Genomic DNA, 23,207 nt, shown 5'->3' on the forward strand with positions numbered 1-23,207 from the left:
TATTACGTACATCATTGAAACAGGCAGCTTCAATGTAATCAAACAATACATAATCATTGAATTCTACACCTGCAGCTTTGCACTTAAAATTAAGGGACCATGACAAATCAGGCCTGAAACATACATGACAGACAGAGATTTCGTTTGGGTTAAATTTCTGAAGTAATTTAACCCTTTTCGTGCTTTTGAGTGCTGATTGGCACAGAAACCCCATAGGATTACACACACTGGCAAAACTTCCTGGCGTAGGAAGGGTTAGTGAGCGTTTGATGTTCTGTCTCCTGCATTTTCCATAGTACTGTAGGGAAAACACACACACTTAATATTTGATACATATAGGTATCCCAGTAGTACAATTACTAACTACAGTTTATAAATGATTTGAATGATGTGCTCCTGTGAGAGCTATCAAAGAACTTTTCAACAGCTACAGGGCAAGAGTGAGATTTGAGAAAAAGATCAGAAGGATCACTTTGCCAGTTGGGAAGGAATGGTTGTAATGAGATGACATGCTGGTTTACGGGGTTAAAATGTAGAGAACTGCTTATTGATGTGCGATATGAAGGACTGACTGCATTGTGAGCTGTGAATATTGGATATTAGCTGCCAAATGACAGGACCTAGAAGATATATGAGGTGATTTTTAGAGAGCATTTTTTTTCCCATCCTAAATGGATGGCATCAGATTGATTGACAAATTTTGTATGCAAGGACATCATGAAGCCATACAGAACATGATGAATGGCCAGATAGGAGGTGTGTAGAGTGGAGGATTGCTGATTAACTATAAGTCCAAGAATTTCTTGTAAATTGGATTTGGAAGTCAGTACATTTTAGTTCCTGATACCCATTTGTTTAATGGTATCCTTTAGGCATTTTTGCACTTATTTTATAAACATTTAAACATATGTGTAAGGACTAGAATGTCTTCTGTTTAGAACACCAACACTTTAATATCAAATTATTAATGACAAGTATAGATATGAAAGATATCGTTTATACTAACTAATGTATGGATGATAGCCTCTGGTGTCCTTTACATTGATAAATAATGGAAAAGTTAATGTCGTCAAGTTTTGGTGATCTATCAAGACAAGAGATTATTTAAACTTGATAGGAACTTTGGTTGTATGAGGAAAGGAAAAGAGAGGGAGAGAATATTCTAAATATTCCATGTGTGTAGGAGGGTCATCTAAAATGTATGCTATGTGTTGGGAGTAGAGCAGGAGACATGTCATGTTCCCAGTCTGTGAAACAAAGACATCCATTGGCCTGTTTCATCCCAAGGAGAAAATCAGACTTTTATGACTTTTCCCCTCCGGCTCCATGTTGATGGTGATAAATGTGAGTGGGTTGTGGAGTGTCAGACAGTGATAAGACTGTTGGGGGAGAGGGGAAAGCATGGAGTGGGAGGGTTCAGTCACCTGGGAGGCCCCAAATCAAATATCATTCAAATAGCATCTCTACCTAGCATCACTAAGGTCTTCATGAATGGACAGTGATTGTTGTACCACAGCTCAGGTTTGACTCAAGTGGTGCATAGATATATAAACACCACTAAATGATAATTCCCTTTTGGGATTTTGTTTCTGTGCCTGTACCTGAAGGAGGACTGGAAGCATTACATTCTTCAGATTATCTGTCTCTCTTTCTGTCCTTCTGACCTTTGACAGATCCTATTATGTTGATTAAAAAAAAAAAAAACACCTGTAGGGTAGATATACTGGACTCTTGACACAAATAATCTACATGATGTAGATGTACTCTGAATTAGGTGGTGGTAAAATTCCACAGAATTAAGGGGGACTGAACACAGCTGAAATGACATATCAGTCATAGCTTAGAATCTAAAATTCCAAGGAAAAGGTCACAGAAATTTAACTGACATGACAGTGTTTCAGTCATAATTTCAGCTTAGAAAGTCCAGTGGGAACGTGACCTGCTAGGAAAAGTAAAGAAATAAATAGGGATGTATCCAAAAGGAATAAATGTGAATCCTTCGTGTCAAAGGTCGTGTTCCATGGACATCGTCTGCGTATAGCAAGAGGCCAAATGTAGAATTTAGGATTTAGCTGATTTGTTGTTTAATAGGAATATCTGCAGTACCAGATGCCCTGGACAAAGAGCACACATACTGATATATTATCATCAGTAAGCATATCCTGTCTGCATAAGTTTTAATCAAAATTGAGATAATTAATCTTGCTAGTGCTGCTTGTGATATGTCGATCATCAAAAATCTGTAGATGGCTCTTGTACAGTCCTTGATCAATGAGCTTGCAAAGTTGGTGTAAGAAATCTTCTAGCACAAGTGAAATGTTCATCCTAACATTGTAAGATTGATACCCCATCAGTGAAGAACTAGAATGGCAGAAGGTCACTTTGCCTAACACACTGTGTGAGTATGGACTCACACAGTGGAGTAAACACTCTTTTGCATCTCAGTCAGTAGTAATATTATGAAATCAAGAACTCAATGGAATGCTTTGGAGTCTTGGCCTGACCCCGTGGCCTAGCTTGCAGTGACTGCCTCACTATGTGTAGGCCCTACTACTTGAAACAGATACCTCAGGAAAAACAAACAAGCCTTTAAGCTTTAGTGTGTTAACAGTGTAAAGGGACCTCTAATCACACCGTGACATATGGCACTCTTAACAGCATGCTATAATGATATGTGTAGGTCTGTGTTAACATGTTCCATGCTTGGAAGAATTTGAAGATGCACTCTTGAACCTCTCTCAAAAGAAATATTTGTTGTTTGTGTGTTTTGCCCTTCTTTGTTTCAACGTGTCCCCCCCCCCCCCCCCCCCTCCTCTGGGTGAAACACTACCAGAACTGCAGTAAAAAATACATTGCAGTGTTTCAGGTACTGAGATACCCTTACTGTAATAGAGATAGTAAATTAAATGTATTTCATATAAGATTTCCCTAAACTTAGGAACCTTTCGAACAAAAATTTGCATTCTCAAAGATTTTAAAGCAAGTGCTAACCATGGCAGTTGATTGCAACTGATTGACAATCAGTTTGACATGGCAGTTGATTTGTTACTGCCCAGCCAGTTGTTGAATGTAAGTGACCATTGTAAAATGTTTTATAACTTGACTGACCAAAGAAACAAGCACATTGGTGTAGGCTTTTCTCAGATGGAGGTAAGATTGATATTACCTGGAGCTCATCTAGTTAGGTATTGATTAAGAAAACACACACACACCAAAACAACTAACAATCCAGAGCAACTGTATAAAAGCCTTTTTTTAACAGAAGAAGGATGAAGTGAGTGTAAAAGATGGTATGTATTCTTGGATTTTTCCTGGACTGTTCAAGTACAACCTTTACTCCTGTATGTAAATTTGAATGGAATCTTTCAGTGAAATGACCTGTAGGCTGGTCATATGCCAACTTTGTGACCAAATCAGTCCCTTGTTCAGGTTGCAAGATTACAGTGTCTCTTCTCTGTCTAACCCTACAGAGGAGTTCGCTTCCTGCAAATTCTACGGATGCTACACATAGACCGACAGGGAGGGACATGGCGATTGCTGGGATCAGTCGTTTTCATTCATCGGCAGGTGGGTTACATTTCTCTCTCCCCATATTCTTTCCCATCCCTATTTGCATGTCTTCTCCAAGATATGTTTGGCATATATTTTGGTGAGTCAAAAGGATTTTGATTGACTAAAAGTTTTGATTGCCCAAGGTTTTGATTGTTAATGTTTGGAAGAATACTATATAGGAGATTTTCTACTCACAGTTCCTATTAAGTCATAGCCAGGGTGAAATTCTAACATGCATTCACCATTAGTTTTTTTACATTTGTTTGTTTCATTGGTTTTTTTTACAGCTACATTGCCCTGTACACATTTCTGAAGCAGTGCTCACATAAAGTGGAGCAGTAACATGTAATTTTACAGTGTTCAGTATTTCCATTCTTTTCTGTCTGACAGTATCTTCATCTCTCCCTCTCTCTTCCTGTCTCTCCCTTTCTCTCTCTCTCTCTCTCTCTCTCTCTCTCTCTCTCATCCTCTCTCTCCTCTTTCATTCCCTCCTCACACACACATACACTTTTATTACTGATTCCATATGATGCATATGGAAATTACACAATCACTTGGAGTGTGTTGACAAATAGAACCATTAATTTCTATAATGCACAAATCAACTAATTGTGTTAAAAAGAAATAACTGAGAATATCTCACATAATTTTGATACTAAATTGTCGTGATCAGGATATACCGTATTATCAAACAAAGTGAACACATCAAACCGTACGGAATCCATTGTGTGAAAAAGCTCACTGATAAAATGCTCCCTGCTCACCTTTGCCCAAATTCTAACCATTACCTTCTCCCGCTAGTTCCACACATGTTGCCACATATTATAAACATCTGCCTATAAATCATTGATGAAATATCACCAATATTGCAAAATCATCCCCTTACCTATATACCATAAATCTCATACTTTAAACAATCTCGATAACATAATTAAATCTCCACCCCCTTATGTCCATTTACTCGATGCGTCCCCCTGCATCCCCCGACAAATCCAATGTCATAGCATACCCAGAGATCTATTCTCACGCACACATACACCACTATTCACTAGAGATCTATTCACACACACACACACACACACACACACCACTATCCACTAGAGATCTATTCACACACGCACACATTCACCACTATCCACTAGAGATCTATTCACACACACACATACACCACTATCCACTAGAGATCAATTCACACACACACATACACCGCTATCCACTCATACACTAAAAAACACAATGAAGCTCCACCTTTTCTTGCTACATTATCTCAGCCTCACTCCCTCTTGTCCATATTCCTGACTTGAATATTTGAATGAACAGTTAGCAAAGTCATAAACACACAGAATACAAGAATAAAATCAAGTATGGATTGTGTTAAGAAACAAGGAAAAACTGAAAACAGAATATGGTATGTGCAAATGTATCAATCATCAGTCCAGGGGCCTGTTTCATAAAACTTGTCATCAGTGACAACTGCCACATTTCTGTGACAAATTTGCTCTCAGCCAATCAGATGCAAAGATTTCAGTAGCTTGTCATATCTATGACAACTTGTCACTGATGACAAGTTTTATGAAACGGGTCCCAGGTCAATATTTTCCCATTTTCGTAACAAATGCAGCCTACCTGCTTTAGATGCTAAAGTTGTTTTTTTTTTTTCATTCATCCTCTATAAATTCAAAAATTATTCTTACTATCTTCTCTCTGGTTGGCAAATTATTTTCTAGCCTAGATTTATAAATGGTAAATTTCAACAAAATCCATAAACTATGAACACACTTAGATATATCAGAATTACCCTGGATTCCAGAAAAAAAAAATTACTAATTCATATTTTTCATTTCAGCTGTATCAAAATATTCTATCACAAGTTAGTTTCCATACCTATTTAATCCTATCACAATGCAAAAATAAATGGAAATGTGTTCCTGGTTCCTGCTGAAAAAAAGAACAGAAATCATCTACCACAAAACCAAATTTCGTAAGCTGTTCCTTGGTATACACAACTCAGTGTCATGATATATACTGAAATTCTCTGCATTTTGAAATCAGTGTTGAACTCCTTGGTCCAACAAATAATTCCATCAGTTTCTTATCTGTAAAATTTAAGTTGTTATGATTATTCTTTATCTGTAAACTGTAAGTGTGTTGCATATCTTTGACTTACAAAATGTTCAAAAATTTTCCTAGAGCTTATAAATGTACTGAAGATTTATTTTCTGTTCGATAGTATTCAGGACTATGTCAAAATTTGCTAAATTGCTGAACTGCCTTTGTGCCTTCAAGCATGCAAACACACTAACACACAAACACACACACACACACACACACACACACACACACACACACACACACACACACACACACACATATGCACATACACAATACATTTTCTGTGCATGTCTTTGTATAATGAACACACTTCTTCCCTTCCCTACCTCTCATAGAGCAGGTGACTACATTTTGTATGACACGTGCAGGGAAGTAATAACACTTTCCAGACAGTCAAATTGAAGATCAGTCAGGAAATAGAGCAATTCAATCAGCAAATAGAAAAGATCACAATTAGTTTCCCTTAAACAGCGCCTCTGAAGAATTTAGAACTCGTCTCCGCAACCCATATCCAGATGGCAGCTAGGGGCATGGCAGTGCCTGCATCTTGATTCTCAATGAACTCTACATGCTGCTCATCAGCAACTTGACTTCACTATCAGTCCTCTTCACAGTCACTTTACTTCCTCTCATTCTCCCTTCTATTCTGTATATTTTCTCTGATTGCACCATCAGATAAAGTCATCCAATACATTTTTTTAAACTGCCTGTTTTATATATTTGGTGGAAGTTTCCTTGTGAAAAAAAAAAAAAAAAAGATCTGTCGAGATGGGTTTGGGAGTATGAAGATTTTGGCATCAGGCTCCTTGCTTAATCATTAGAGAGCAATGATTATTGCATCCAACAAAGCAGTATACCCTGAATAGTACTCACAAACATGCCTGGTCTATATAGAAGGGAGAACATAGGAAATTGTAGCCCTTTTAGTGACCATATTAATTGGCTCACAAGAAAAACAGGTGTGCAGCTTAGGCACCACATTGATATAGTGCACCACAAAGTCCAGAATATACCAGGAAAGTGTATGCATATTGAGGTTTAAAATTCCAAAGGTTAACAAAGTTGCCATATATAAATGATATTGTACATCAGGGTGCAAAGGTTATATGACAGTCAGTTATAAAGGGTTTTATATATATTTGGGTTGGTATATTGAAGTAAAGCTATAAGGAGAGCCTTCTTGTGAGACTTTCATGATACAGATAATAAGTATCAACCATTTTTGTTATATAAAACTCAGTCATCGTACCTTGCTTTTGTTTGTTTTTCCTGTCTTTTTTTTTCTTTCATTCCAGGAGCTGATAACAACACTGTACATAGGTTTTCTTGGTCTCATCTTCACATCTTACTTTGTATATCTGGCTGAGAAAGATCATGAAGATGCCAAGGGGATCCACCAGTTTGAGACATATGCAGACGCCCTGTGGTGGGGAGTGGTAAGTTATCAATGAATCTTGTAGAACTGTGACCCTGTTGTACTATAAAAACTGCTTGTGAAATCCAGTGGTAATGTGTTATGCTGTTAAACTCAAAAATACTCCTAAACTTCACAACAGTTTAGCAGAGTATTAGGCTGTATTATTTCATGCTGTGAGCGACTGAATCTAACATACAGAGTGAGTATTTTTAAACAGTACCAGTGAGTTTTCTGGAATATTAGAAGTGTTATTTGAACATTTGAAGCATTTTTACAGAGTAGCAAATTTCAGGCCATAGCTGAGTCTGAGTATGACAGAGTATTGGAGCTATTTTAGTGTGTACATTACAATTTTTTAATAGTGTCAAATTTCAGTCAATAAATGTGAGTCTCAAAGAAATTTTGATCTATTTTTTAACCTTTCAGGCCTTTTTAAGGAGTCCTAAAGTTTACTTCATAAGTGCAAGTTTTAAGGAATGATGAATCTAATGCTGAAATCATGAATAATTTGATAAGGGTTCCTAGTTTTGATGTATTCAAGGATGTCATTATCTAGGTTCCATTTTAATCACAAGGTATTAACCTCCAATTTATAAGGCTGCAAAATCAAGCACAATGGTATAGCATGGTGTAAACATAGAAGAACATTCTCTCCAAGCTCATATTTTAGCAGCTGAATGTACAAAATGTGGATGTTTTTAACTTTTACATGCTATGTTCTATTTCATTTGTGAAAAGTCTAGTTACTTCATCATAACTCAAAGAATAGCAACACATACCAATGAAACTTACCATACAAGCAACTGAGCGCTGATGATTAGATGTTTTCCAACAGTTTGGCTTTAGAGAGAACAGAATTCACTTGACATTAACATTACAAATGTCTGTACCTTACTGTAAAACGTGATATTTTCGCAGCATGAATTTTTTGTGAATTGGAGCCGACTGCCTTTTTCGCATCATGAAATATTTGTGAGTTACTTCTAGCATTCAATGCATATAGTGTACAAGAACTTTCGCGTGCAATTTAATTACACAAATCTTGGCTGTCACGAAATTTGCGAAATTAAAATGCACACAAACTTTCCTCCTATTACAGTATATGCAAAACTTTTCTCAGCTTCTAACTGCAAATAAAACAGCATTATTTCAATTAATACCACCCCCTCCCCCAGAAAGCAAACTAAAAATATGACTTTATTGATGAACTGCTCATGTAAGTGCTGTGAGATCAAACATTTTAAGGTGACTAATTTAAGAAATAACATGATTAAATACGGCAAATAGAAGGAGCTTATCTGCCTGCCCCACCTCTCTCTCTCTCTCTCTCATTGCTTATGTAGTGCCCGCCTGCTATGACTTTTTCTTTTACTTTTTAACTTTTTTTTCTTATTGCAAAAAACACACAAGCGGAATGCAATGTTCTTCTAGCTGACAGGGGAAAAAAAAAGGAAGAGAAGAAAAAGAGGCACATTCTTGTGTCAACTGCTTTGTAAGACAAGCATCTGACCAAACAATGGCAAATCTGATAGATGACATGTACACAGTGTGTCATGCTTGCTTTCTCTCTCTCTCATCCAGGCATGTACATGCATTTACCACATGTTCCATGTTTGCAACCTGTCACCAAGTCTTCTTCTATGCCATAGCTTTGTCTTCATATTTTCCATCCCTTTTTTAGAAAAACAAACCTGCCAAATAATATTTTCCTCTTCTCTGTCATATTCTGAGATAATTTTTTCAGTGTTGGTTTTCTATCATGTAACGGTTTGACATTCTGCTGTACAAGCAGAGCTTTTTTTTAATCTTACCTCACTGACTCTTTACGATCACTCAAATGAATGCTGAAATTGTCACAGGTTTGTAATCACATCAAACCAGTTTTCCTCTCTGCTGTTTGTAGTATTTTAACTGTCAGGGAGTCAGAGCTCCATCACAGAGAGACATCCATGATCTTTTCATGATAATTGTTCTTCAAGAAAGTTTGTGTCATCTTGTAAAGATGATTTCAGGAAGGCCGTCTAATGAGTCCACGTAGATGTTTCATTGTTCACTTCTATGTTTTTATCACTGTGTTTCATTGTTCACTTCTCTGTTTTTATCACTGTGTTTCATTGTTCACTTCTCTGTTTTTATCACTGTGTTTCATTGTTCACTTCTATGTTTTTATCACTGTGTTTCATTGTTCACCTCTATGTTTTTATCACTGTGTTTCATTGTTCACTTCTATGTTTTTATCACTGTGTTTCATTGTTCACCTCTATGTTTTTATCACTGTGTTTCATTGTTCACTTCTATGTTTTTATCACTGTGTTTCATTGTTCACCTCTATGTTTTTATCACTGTGTTTCATTGTTCACTTCTATGTTTTTATCACTGTGTTTCATTGTTCACTTCTCTGTTTTTATCACTGTGTTTCATTGTTCACTTCTATGTTTTTATCACTGTGTTTCATTGTTCACCTCTATGTTTTTATCACTGTGTTTCATTGTTCACTTCTATGTTTTTATCACTGTGTTTCATTGTTCACCTCTATGTTTTTATCACTGTGTTTCATTGTTCACTTCTATGTTTTTATCACTGTGTTTCATTGTTCACTTCTCTGTTTTTATCACTGTGTTTCATTGTTCACTTCTATGTTTTTATCACTGTGTTTCATTGTTCACTTCTGTGTTTTTATCACTGTGTTTCATTGTTCACCTCTATGTTTTTATCACTGTGTTTCATTGTTCACTTCTATGTTTTTATCACTGTGTTTCATTGTTCACTTCTCTGTTTTTATCACTGTGTTTCATTGTTCACTTCTATGTTTTTATCACTGTGTTTCATTGTTCACCTCTATGTTTTTATCACTGTGTTTCATTGTTCACTTCTGTGTTTTTATCACTGTGTTTCATTGTTCACCTCTATGTTTTTATCACTGTGTTTCATTGTTCACTTCTATGTTTTTATCACTGTGTTTCATTGTTCACTTCTCTGTTTTTATCACTGTGTTTCATTGTTCACTTCTATGTTTTTATCACTGTGTTTCATTGTTCACTTCTATGTTTTTATCACTGTGTTTCATTGTTCACTTCTCTGTTTTTATCACTGTGTTTCATTGTTCACTTCTATGTTTTTATCACTGTGTTTCATTGTTCACCTCTATGTTTTTATCACTGTGTTTCATTGTTCACTTCTCTGTTTTTATCACTGTGTTTCATTGTTCACTTCTCTGTTTTTATTACTGTGTTTCATTGTTCACTTCTATGTTTTTATCACTGTGTTTCATTGTTCACCTCTGTGTTTTTATCACTGTGTTTCAGGTGACTGTCACAACGATAGGCTACGGAGACAAAGTCCCAAACACCTGGGTTGGCAAAATGATAGCTTCCTGTTTCTCCATATTTGCAATATCTTTCTTCGCCTTACCAGCGGTAAGTAAGCACAAAATATCCAACTTCAGCTATGTCAAATCAGATGTCATTTTTGCCCCTAACATGATTTGATTAAACTATCGACCCTTTGAAGTATAGAAAAATGAGAAGAATTTGCATGTACTATACTTATGAAGAGTTTTACAACACATACATATCCCCTCCCCACCCACCACTGCCACCTTTACGGCAGATCAGATAACAGGGTGGTTTTGTATTTCATGTGGGCAAAAATGCTACAGAAATTCATTGTTCCTATTAAGAAGAAAATTCTATGTGTAAATGGAAGGAACAAAAATCCATGGAGACATGTCAATATGAAGTTAATTCTGTCTTCCAGTATCCACCAGCTGACATGTGAATAAATACTGTCTTTCCTGTTTACATGGAGCAGTGTTTCTTCACTGCTTTCTGTACCAAAAATGTGGATAAGCGATAAAGTATCTCAAATCTCTGAGACCAAGGTGATGATGAGTTTTAAAAAATATGATGTCAACTCGATTCATGCCTCCGATATCCACCCAACAAACGTCACTTTTCTGCAGTTGCTGTTAGGCCTGATTGTCTCACAGCTCCGGGCGGGGGGAGGGGGGGGGGGGGGCTCCATGGGGTTAACTGTATTCATTAATGCTAGTGCTTTTGAGTCGTTTCGCGTTCCCGTTCTCCCAATTTTTTATTTCCACAATCGTAAAAAAGCTTGTTTAACTCTCCTGTTTAACGAGAGACGCACGCAGTTAAACATCTTGCCATTAGTATGCCGAGGAAGTATGACACGGGGTGAAGTCATTATACCCAGCTGCATTGATGATATTCGTCCTATGCACTGAGTTGCTCTCTTCCTGCCTGCCTCTCCCCCTCCTGACATAATGCTAAAGTGGAGACATAAACTACATACAATAAGTAGACAGAGCCGACAAAAGGCTGGGTAAATGAAATTAGCATGCACCTTTTTCCCTGTAATTCCCATGAGCAAACTCAAGATTAGGGGAAAAAATGCCTGTCTGCTTCCAAAATGAGCACACCAGCTGGAGAGCGTATCATATCATCTCTCCCCCTTGCCACATGAATCACAGCACTGCTTATCACCCTCCGTGACTAGCACTCGCTATTAGAGGCACAGGATATTTAGGGGAACTTCAGATACAAACTCCACTTCAAATGCAGCCGTCTCTTCCTAGGTATTAATAGACAAAGTGTGGCGTATGAAGATAAGGCCCTGGAGTACAATATCTCCCCTAAAAATGTGGTACTTGCTTCACTGATTGTGGTGTTGGATAGTAGAGACCCTCTTAGGCATGTTAAAGCTCTAGAGGTGTCTGTTACTTATGAGCCAAGCGCTGCTTTGATCAAGCTGTTTCATGATATAAGTAGTCTGCTGAAAAGGTTGTCCATTAAAATCTTCATAGAATTGCCATTTCAGAGTATGTGTGGGGGATGTCTAAATTAGGATTTGTAGGCCTGCTAAAGGGAGCAAAATTCGACACCAATACTTAAATGACCTTACCATACATGGCAGATTCATAGCACACAATCCCCGTGCTAAAATGCCCTGTCCACAAATGTACATTACATATTATATGTAAGTGTATGTAAAAGACCCTACATTAATGAATGTCTTTATCTAATTAGAATCATGGGTAATTTTGTTTTTTGTTTTGTTTTTTGTTCGTTCTTTTTTTTTCTTTTTGCTATAGCGTATGCATCTCATTCAGGCAATCTGTTTGTGTGTTTGAGTGTTGAACATACAATAACGTACTAGTAGCTGTTTGGAATTCTTCTTAAGACAACATGGAAAGACCTAGGAATTTCTCTCTATTTGTCAATTTATATGTTTCTCATTTGATCTCTACCAACTGTTAAACTCTGTATTCATCACTGCAAAAGTTTTTTTATTTTTTTTTTAACTGGTCCATATCAGTACTCTGAGGCAGGATAGTGTGAGGACAGATCTCATCACTTGTTTTTACAAATTAACCCCAACAACATATCTAGCATGGGTGTGTAACAATGTTGGCATCATCAGATACAAAGAAAAATGATATGTATTGTGAACCTCATTTATCCTGCATGCATATAGCCTTCAAGATATTATTGTTCACATATTTTGTGGATTGAGCTGACAAACATGATTTGTGTAAGAGAACAGAAAATGATAGTTAGATTGTATAGAACTACATATACTAAAAAACACATCCAGTTTAGGGAAGGAATGTTCATAGGGTGTGAATCTCTGTGTATAGATACCGTCAAACATGTGTCTACTATTTTCCAGTCCATACATTGTATCACAGTAAATGATGCATTATTTGCCTACAAGCTATATCACAATAAAATGAAGAGGGGGAGGGGACAAGGTGTATCTTATTAGCTGACTCATGAAGAGGGAGTGACCTTCAACGTCCTGACCCATCTCAGATAGGTGGGGCCAACTGTACTGTCTACTGGCCCATCCCTGTTAAGTGGAGGTCACTGTATTAATAATGCCTACCAGGAAAGGTGTAGAATGGAAATAATGCTTGAAAATGACTCACTTGAAGCTTATTGAATATGACTTTATAATCTGTGAGTTATTAATACAGGACAGGGACAGCCAGGATGGGTGGTAATAGAGCAGACATTATGAGGAGAGTCTAAAGTCCTCTGTCAAAACAGTATCAAACTTCACTCTCAGAAGCACTGAGAGCTTTAACTAACATTGTACTGGCCTACAGAAACATGTCAATTATTTTTGATATTTTATATGCATTGACATATTTGTAACCAGTAGAATATTAACCTGTTGAGGACGGGCTGATTTTTGCTATAACACGTATTTCCCATAGACGACTGCCCAAGTATACTCAGGACTCGTCTTCAATGGGTTAAGATATGTGAACATGTTTTTTTCATATGACATAAATGATGATAGCATGGTGCCAATGATGAGGCTTATCAATTTTTAAATGATTGAAATTTTACAGACCCTCACAAGGAAATGTTATAAAATGTGACATTCTCCATTTCAGATTGCTTGTGGAAAGTTGCAGTGTCACACTTTTTCTCCATATTAAATTAGAACAAGTTAGGCCATGACTGCAGGGAATACAAGGGATTAGATATTAAAAGCTGAATCATGCTAAGTAGTAATAGGTCGTCCAGGTTAAACAGTAAATGGCGTTCGCATACAAAATTGCATTTGATGAGGTTTGCCATCCTGGCTGTCTACGCTGATTGATTGCAGGCTGTGGCATCTAATCAGATGATATCATCCGATGCATTGACGTCATACTGCAGTTGTGATGTCATAAATCCACCCTCCCCTTAGATAGGTGTGCAGGAAGGAGTGGTGTGCAGCAGTGTTAGCATTGTGTAATCACAACGGCTTGGATATGTACAGAGCCATGAACGGAGCGGGGAAAGGGACAAATGTTTGCCTAGATATTGCTTGGAAACTGCTGTGTAGTGTCAATATACAAAGACCCTCATGTCTTCCTGGAGCATTGTTGGGGCACTCTTTATTCAATTAAATTCAATTTGTGAAGTCCACAATTGATTTTAATTTCAGGCTCATGATAGGAGACAGTGCTGCCAGCTATGGATAATGTTGTGTTCTCATCAAGAATAATTCAATTCTTACTTTTCATGAAGCGTACAAATATAGTGTCTAAAAATCACTCCTCTGTACTCACAGCCAAATTTGTATGTTGTCATTTACATTATGTGGACTCGGAGAAAAGCATTAATTTGAACTGCTCTCTGTAAACTTCCAACCTGGCAGATTTTTTTCCAGCAATCACTACATTTGCTCTTTGTCAGCTGTTAACGCATTCCATACAGATAACAGACGAGCAGTGACTAAAGATGTCTTTTTTTTTCACAATGGGTGAGAAAACACTATGCTGAAGCCTCTTCTGAACCTCCCAATGTTTTTATTCTGAAACTTCTCACCTTACATTCTTTTAAACATAGTGACTTTTAAAGAAATATCCAGGGATTAATGAAATTTAATCAAAGTACCATAATATGTGAGTGATGCATGTACAATAAATGTCTTCGTATCTAATGCTGATAACTGTGAGGACACTGAGAATGATGGCATAATTGCATTCAAGTGACTGGCATCCAGGCTAAGAGGCTGCCTTTTGATGAAAAGCATGTCTGATATCAAATTGCAGAAACTATGATGATAATGATAATCAAAGCAGATATGTTTAGAGAATGATGCCTGAAGTTACCTCTAGGTTAGATTTGTAAGTCAGAAGATGTGAGTGATTTTGATTCACTGTTTTTCATTATGTTGTCCAAAAAAAATTGGAAAAAAAAGAAGTACTGTAATTATGGAGGCCAAGTTGGAAGGAGCAGATGGAATTTGCCCTGCCATTATTCATCAATAGGAACCTAGAATTAGTAATATAATAAAGATATACAGTATGATAATATTTTAAAAAATGAAGGAGAATGAAAGAAACGATGAGGCAAAGGCTGTTTTCCAAACTATCACATTTGTGCTTATACTTTCTTCATTTGCTGTCTGAATGCCACCATACTCTTGGAAATATTTGTCTTCTTTGATTCATATTGTTGCATAAAATGTCCAAAAAAAACCCCTCCTGTGCATGTGACATGATTTTCTTTTCTTTTTTTCCATTAATTGCATTCAAATTTATAAACAACAGAAAAAAATACATATACTTTGCAACAACTTGACATAACATTGAAGGGAAAAAAATGATGACTTGGTATTATGTGCATGAATACTGATCTCTGACCATGTTAAATCTGTAAGTTTGAATCTTTAGGTGATTTAGCTTTGTTACCAACATGTTCTGTTCCCTTTCTTCCTTTATGTTAGACCTGGTCATTATGTGGCCTGATTAGCAGACATTTAGGTCTGGAAGGTTAATTATTCTTTGTGTAGGAGATTGCCATTCCTAAAAGGTTAGCAAGGATATTATGTAACATTACATCATACAGCAAACTGAGGGGAGAGGAGGAGGAGGTGTGTATCTGTATAGACAGTGGTATTTTAGGTAGAAGAAACTGGGGAAAATGACTTATTTCATATGTCTCTTTATTTTGATTGATGTGGCTGTAACACATTAGATAATGTGCAAGCACATTTTTAGCAGAGTGAGTGTCTTCTTATCAAAGACAGTCACTACTCCCCAGCCAGTTCGCTTTCTCTTGGCATGTTTGTCCAAATATTCATTGTTTTCAATGAAAGCTATAGATCAGGGTTAGTTTAATGCAAACTGGTCATGAAAAAAGGAGAAGGGAGTCAGAAGGGAGTCCCAAAATAATGCCACATTCTGGTGGAAGCAATATTTTCTTGAAGTAGCTAGTGTTCTGAGAGTGAAGTGGGGCTCACCCTGTTGAAGGTAAGCGTGGAATTGTATGTTGCTCTCACCTATTATTACATGTATTTGGATGGACAAACTGATTGAGCTTGAGCAGCTGTTGATCCAGGGGACCAGAGTATTTCATCACATTCCCACACATTTTAGCTAAAATCTTAAGAAATTTACAAAGTTGGAAAGCTTTAGAAAGTTCTGCAATGAATATCTAAAAACATCCTCTATTTATTGATACTACAAGTCTAAACTGGAAGTGATTTTAGGTATTAAGTAAACTAACCAGTCTTGCTGAGAAATGTCAGTGAAAAGAGGATTTGGATACAGGGAATAATTTTCCTGGTATCGCGTCGCAATTTGCTATGCACTTTTACACCACTGCTACACAAACTATCTTTTGTGTAGCAGTTTTCTTCCATAGAAATGTACAGGATACCATGTGAAATATTGTTCATTGGCTGAAATTGCTAATCAAATTTGAGTTGGAAAATTATTCCCAGGGATAGTTGACAATGCAATGGATTGCAAATTGTACTGCATCATCGCTGAACTGGTGCTGTGATATGTGTATGGCTAACTCTATTTTGTTGACATACCATTTCAGCAAAAACTATCTTTCTAGGAAGTCAAATTTGACTTAAAGATCACTTAAACCCACAGGTTCCAGACCCCATCCATGTAAAATGATCTGCTCTATCCCATCCCAGCCATTCCTTCCCATAAATGAAATAAAAGACCTTCTATGGTCCCTGATTGATGTTATTGGTTCCGCAGTCTGTTACAAGGAAGACACAGCTAATTAGGGGAAACATTGGGGGCTGTACTTTTGTTGTGTAAGGTAATTTATGTATCCTGTGATAATGTGATTGAGATAGCAGTATTCATTCCTTACTGCAGGGGATACTCGGCTCAGGGTTTGCTTTGAAAGTTCAGCACAAGCAGCGGCAGAAGCACTTCAGTCGTCAGATTCCTGCAGCTGCCACCCTCATCCAGGTTAGTGGTATGTCAGGAAAGCCGACATCAGGCAAGAATTGCTTACCTTGGAATAATCATCAGCACATGGCTATGAAGGTTGAGAAGTGCTGGAGTAATTAAAACAGTTAGGATAAAAGCTCTTAGTTAGATGTGTGCAATACAAGAACCATGTTAGTAGGTTTCATTTGCAACTAGATGATAGGATACCAGAAATCACGCGGGAAAAAAAACCCAAATAAGCAAACTTCTTTACCCATCATGGGTTCAGAAGTTGGGGTTTTTTTTCAGAAGATTTTTGTTAACTACACTGGGTGTGATGCAAAATTCCTCACATTCTTAAAGAAATTTTACATTGTAAAAGTGGATATTTTTGCACCAGTAATTTGTTATGCTCGGTCAAGTAAGATGATTTAATGTATGTTCTTAATTACGCAGAATCAAGACATTTAACCCGTTGAGGACAAGTCTCGAGTTTACTCGGGCGGATGTCTATGGGAAATGCATGTTATAGCAAAATCAGTCCGTCCTCAACGGGTTAATAGTGGTGGATGTAAAAAGCAAAAATATTTATGTGCTTTTATTATGGAAAATGCCCTAAAATTTCCACTTTTACAGTAATACATTTTGTATCATTAAATGTATGGATTCTCCTGCAGTGCCATCTATACTCAAGCAGCTGTCGGTCTGTCTGTGACGCTCTTATTTCTAAGAGTTGACTGAATTATTGAAAAACAAATCTAAAAAAAGAAACATGTTTTACATTCTCCCCACCAATCCAGAAAATCCATAGTTGATGATTTTGCTGCCTGGGAGGTACACTCAGCATCTCACAAGTCTATTGATTTAAATGGTGTATTTTTAGGGAAATACCCTCTGAATTCCAGTCATATCCCCTTTGCCATTTCTTACACACATATGGCTGATTTGGAAGAGACACATACATACATACAGAGCTATAGACTGAAAGAGAGAGTTCCTTCCTTCAGTGTACAAATGATGCACAGGACTGAGTGGATCGGTGAGAATTGGATGTGCGAGTTTAACTTTGGAACTGTTTAAATCTATGGATGCAGCAAGTGGGCTTTGGACTGAGATCTGTCACGTCACAGCAACTTACATAGGTTTTGCAGGAAATTGACAGTACAGGTATCTCTCAAGTAGCTTTGATTAAAAGTTTCAAGTACACACATTTGTTAGTCATTTGTTTGTATGTTGTATATCTGAATTGTACAGCGCATAGAGAAGCATGTGCTTATTATGCGCTGTATAAATGTAGTATTATTATTATTACTACAAAACTTCATATTTGACTCAAAATTGTCATTATTCTTCTTTTTCATGATGCCATGTGCATCAATGCTTTGAGTTTTACTTCATGGAGGGACCAACAGATGATCTGTTTATTGAGAGCAATAGTTGGAAATATTGATAAAATATGTATGTCCCTCCCACTCCCAAGCATCACATGGATACCATTTCTTTTTTTTTCTCTCTCTCTTTAATTTTTGCCTTTAGTGTGCCTGGAGACTCTATGCCGCTAATCAGGAAGGTTTTACTTCAGAAGCAACATGGAAAATCCATCTAGCGCCCTCTGTTGGTGAAAATTCAGATGGTCAGGCACAGCAGTCAACAGCCCAAAACCAGATAGCAGGGGTGGTGAATTCTGTCAAGCCTCACTTAGCGCTGAAACGTCGCAAGAGCTCCAAACTCAGCCTGAAAGAAGCGTTGTTACCCACAACACTTCTGGAGCTGTGTGAGCAGCCTTCGTCCAATCAGAATGCTTCATCTACTGGTACAGAGAGAATATCCCCCTTAATAGCTAGCGGTGTGGCATGCAACTTAGCAGGGTCCATGGCTGTGGCGGCAGCAGGTGCTGGAGGTGATATGGTTTGCTACATGGAAGAACCCACTGCAGGTGAGTCTAAGAACCTTAGTTATTCCCTCCTTCAATATTACCATTGGGACAGCTATATGTCTCCATCAAATGACATGTGAGGGACAGAACAATTGATTCTCCGATATAATAAGCAAAGTCTAGACATCTGGAAAATATGTACTGTACAGGTCATTACTACAGATACAGGCTCTTGGAGATTTCCATAATTAGCTCCTATTTACTTAACATCTACCGTACCTATCACAGCAACACAGAAAAAGTTTTTGTTTTTTTTTCCATGACTCTAAATTAAATATCTGAAAGACTGTGTGCAGAGTTACTATCAGTTAGTCAGTATGCATCGTTTTAATGGTTGGTAAGAGTACTGATTGAAGACACTCTGAAGTGGTTCAAATTTCTAACTGTGACTCATTAACCCGTTGAAGACAAGTCCAGAGAATACCCGGGCAGGTGTCTATGGGAAATGCGTGTTATAGCAAAATCAGTTTGTCCTCAATGGGTTAAGCCCCAAACTGAATATAAATGAAGTTTTCCCGTCTGTCCAATTTTATCACACTCTTTTCCCTCAGTCACCAAATCAGTGACTTTCACCAAATGATGTTAGCACTGTGTGTTCTACTTCAACAACAACGACAAAAAACAAAACAAAACAAAGAAAGAAGAAAGGGTAACTCAGAAATAGAGATATAATATGATATGGCTTTCATCTTTCTTTTTTAATTCAGGAAACCCGAACAGGAAACGAGCAGTGGAAGCCTCTGTATCAGATAGCTCTCAGCGAACAATGAAGATGGGTGACATGATCTGCCTCGATCCACATGAGGAAAGTGATACTTACAGCCTTGCTTACGTGCCTGAAACAATTACAACGTAAGTTACCTCTTAGAACAGGAGTGGTCTGAGAAAGGTACTGCAATTTGAAAATTTATGAGAATTTCATGCTTTACTCACCTTTCTCAACTTACCATTAACATCAGTGCTGTATGTAGTACTAGTTATCAAAGAGAGAGAGAGAGAATACATATCAAATTTCTGTGAAATGCTTGGAGATGAAGTTCAGGAGAATAGCAGTGACAAAAAGTTGTATAGAGGGAGCTAATAATCCAGTATGAAGATAGGATACAAGGAGAGGATATGAGATCTCTTTTGCATCAGTTTGGGGCCTGTCTCACAAAGACATCTGCAGCCTTTGTAAATGGCAATTACTGCTGCTATTCAAGTAATACTATAAATGCCAAAGGCTGGCTGCATGTTTATTGAGTGACTTCTTCGACAGTAATGACAATCATTGGAACCATACAATAACTACAAATCTTTCTCTGAATGGGCGTAGTATTAGCCTTGTTGATTTGACAATCTACTGATAAGGATGATCCATGAAGAAGTTGTGACATATCCCCATTGCCTTTAAAGTAACACAGAGCCTTGACATCATGAATCACTATGTGTCAAACTCAAAGCTATTTCTTTGTGACCATAATAACAGCCTCTATCTTGGGTTTGCACAAACGTTACCATTATGACTGTGAACGAAATTATGGTTATGCAATCTTTTTCAGTCACTGTATCGCTTATATTCCAGTGAGTTCACATTTATTTCAGATGCTCACATCAACTTTATAAAGGCCTGTCAGTATTGTCGACAGGTTTCCGTAAATCTAGTGTCTGTGTTGTGGCAATAAAGACCAATTGCTTCTATGCCTTTCAAAGAGTTGTCACAGGTTTGCATCATCTTTCTTTTTCCCCTTTGTTTTATTCCTCCCCAGGCTCACCGATGCCCATAAAAATGCTATTCGAGCAATAAGGAAAATTAGATATTTTGTTGCAAGAAGAAAATTCCAGGTAAGAGCTTCCTCTTGTCTTTATCAGTCATCAATGATAAGTAAAATGTGCTGTTACTGAATGTATGTATTAATCAACCATACTTGAGTTGTCAGTCTCCATCTTGACCTAATTTCTACTAACCTATTCCCAACATCAATCTTTCTAACATGAGACTTTTTAAATTTGGAACAATGCTGTATTCTTAAATGCTCTTTTTTGTTGTTGAAAATCAGTTATTCTGTATTTCAACATTTTTAGAAAGTTATCCTGTCTCACTAGTACCAACTATCCATGCAACATTCTGTCTTTCACCTCACTCCAAATCTAAGATTCTAGAATCTCCATAAACTTGGCAAATGACTCTCATGCTATCATATGCAGAGGATTCATGTCACTTTTTGTAATATCATGTTTTGTCCTTGTGGTGCTGGTGAAACCTTTCATCATCTGATGTGACATCCCTATTACTCCCCTGCCTGCCAAACTACAGCAAGCCAGAAAGCCATACGATGTGCGGGATGTGATAGAACAATATTCTCAGGGTCATCTGAACATGATGGTGAGGATCAAGGAACTCCAGCGAAGGATAGACACCACACTGGGCAAGCCTGGCTCCATGCACTTTGGTAAGTAAGAGTACTCACAGTGAAAATACATCAAGTTATTTGTAGGACACTGCTGCAGGTTTACAGTGCACAAAGCAGCACTTCAGGGTGATTATCCCTCCTTGTGGCATATTGGCATATATTCAGACAGTAGAAATGGGAAAAACTAAGGTCATGTCACATGTGACTGTGCATCACAAAACTAACAAAAAGTCACACTCGCTGATTTTACCTGTTGACTCAACATCGGTGAGATGAGTCAACTTAGTCAATCTTTTTCATATTTTCTTAAAGAGTGATTCTTCTTCTACATTTTTCTCACGTTTGGAATCATGAAATTAATTCGACATTGTGTTTTAGCAGTTTTTTCCAGAACACTTTCTTGTAGAATATTGTGATTAGGTATGTCTTAGAGTCCCCTTTTCATATCTTAAAAACCCTTTACACACTCTTCACTTTCAACTCTGATAAATTTTGAAAGAATTATGCAACAGCTTTGAAAGTTGGTGCTAGTCATGAATAGAATGTGTTAATAGAGCATTCTCAATATTATTTTGGTTGGAGATGAAGTATCTTTTTTGAAACAACATTTTACACATAGACAGAGTCCCTTCCTGTTTGTAGCTGTGATCCCTTCAGCTAACATGACAAAATTCAGGTACTTGCGATTTGATCCATCCAGAAACACTTTGATAGCTCTTCTGATGTCGAAATTGCCAAAATTTAGCCAATGTAACCTTGAACTGTACACATTTATTTGAGGGAGACTGTCAAAAATATGCATAAATGTGTCTTTTAAAAAGTACATACAGTGTAGTTAAGCTTGGACCCTTTCAAAAGTATTGTCTGATTTGTATGTTTGTTATCATTTTGTTTGTGAGTGAGTAAACTTTCACAAATAATCGTGTAATGTGTTTTGTCTTGTGCTTACTTTACTTCCAACGTCAGCTGGAGATAGAAAGAGGCAAACAGTAGTAGCAAGAGTGGCTGCAGTGGAACAAAATGTAAGTTTTCCTTCTATCAAAGCTGGGTAGAGCCATGCAATTTTTGCTTCTAATACTCCTTCCTTGCCATCAGAATTGAGAAGAATGCAATAACATATGAAAGAAGTGTCAAAGAGAAATTGGCTAAGTTCAAATAGTGTGCAATGTATGTCACTCATTACCACTGGTATTCAGGTTGGTGGAGAGTGTCATTCTTTTCTTTCCTGGTATGTCCTAGTTAGATTCCTCTGTCCAGTTGTTTTACAAAATGTTTATTTTCTCATTTTCTTCGGATTTTATTTTGAAAAAGTAATAATAATTATGCATTTACCTTTATCACAGGCAGAACTGCTCTGTACGTTTTGCACATCTCATTGTTTTTCAGTGCATTCAGTTTTACGTACATGTTTAATTGCAGTGATAGAAACTACAATATGAATAAGATTGATAAGTTTCTCTGGGAAATGCAGTAGCTATTTTTCATGTTAAATATGTGTATGTACAGTCATCATTATCAAAATTTTCTCTGGTCACTTTAAAGGGAAATGCTAAAGTATATTTTTGTGACGTTATTCCATGTCAATATGTTACGTATTCATGGTTCCAAGAATGAATTAATAAAGTAAGAGTGTTTTTTCATGTGCTGTTATTTTTTTCTTGTCCAGATGCAAGTTATGGACCACAAGTTAGACAAGTGCATGCGACTTCTGACCATCTTAGTGGATCGCACTGCACCTCAAATCAGCATAAGCCCAAAGCAAGAGAGGAAGGCATCTTCTTCCGTAGCCTCATCAGAAGAGGATGACGATGAAGACAGCACATCACTGAGAAAAGAGAGTCGAAGGCCAGTGGATACTTGAAAGACTTGTTTCAGGGGGAAAAACAACAGAAGAGTGGCACAATTATGTCTGCCCAACCAGTAACATCCCAGAAAGTGATAGCAGTAGGTCACAGTGTGTGGAGCTTTATCTGTGCCACTTAAGTCACAATTTTGCAGAGAGACAAACCCTGGATGAAGTTTGTAGGAAGCAGACGCTGAAGCAATCTGGTGACAGATTCCAGGAGGTCGAGGCTGCGTGTGCTTACATCTGAAAGC

General features: G+C 37.3%; 1 protein-coding gene across 1 annotated transcript in view; it reads left to right on the forward strand.

The window, feature by feature from the left end:
* Window positions 1-23,003, forward strand: part of LOC139710839 (potassium voltage-gated channel subfamily KQT member 1-like) — a 160,907-nt gene extending 137,904 nt beyond the window's left edge. Inside the window, exons 5-14 of the mRNA XM_071622759.1 lie at window positions 3,471-3,567; window positions 6,960-7,100; window positions 10,387-10,497; window positions 16,725-16,820; window positions 18,318-18,717; window positions 19,425-19,569; window positions 20,466-20,541; window positions 21,014-21,149; window positions 22,077-22,132; window positions 22,777-23,003. Coding sequence (XP_071478860.1) covers window positions 3,471-3,567; window positions 6,960-7,100; window positions 10,387-10,497; window positions 16,725-16,820; window positions 18,318-18,717; window positions 19,425-19,569; window positions 20,466-20,541; window positions 21,014-21,149; window positions 22,077-22,132; window positions 22,777-22,971 — 1,453 coding nt within the window. The 3' untranslated portion in view covers window positions 22,972-23,003. The remainder of the gene's footprint in view (window positions 1-3,470; window positions 3,568-6,959; window positions 7,101-10,386; window positions 10,498-16,724; window positions 16,821-18,317; window positions 18,718-19,424; window positions 19,570-20,465; window positions 20,542-21,013; window positions 21,150-22,076; window positions 22,133-22,776) is intronic.
* The last annotated feature ends 204 nt before the right edge of the window (window positions 23,004-23,207 follow it).

Source organism: Diadema antillarum, unplaced genomic scaffold, assembly GCF_040938485.1.
Source record: "Diadema antillarum isolate AM-2024a unplaced genomic scaffold, OU_Dant_1.0 seq00001573_RagTag, whole genome shotgun sequence".
Taxonomy (NCBI): domain Eukaryota; kingdom Metazoa; phylum Echinodermata; class Echinoidea; order Diadematoida; family Diadematidae; genus Diadema; species Diadema antillarum.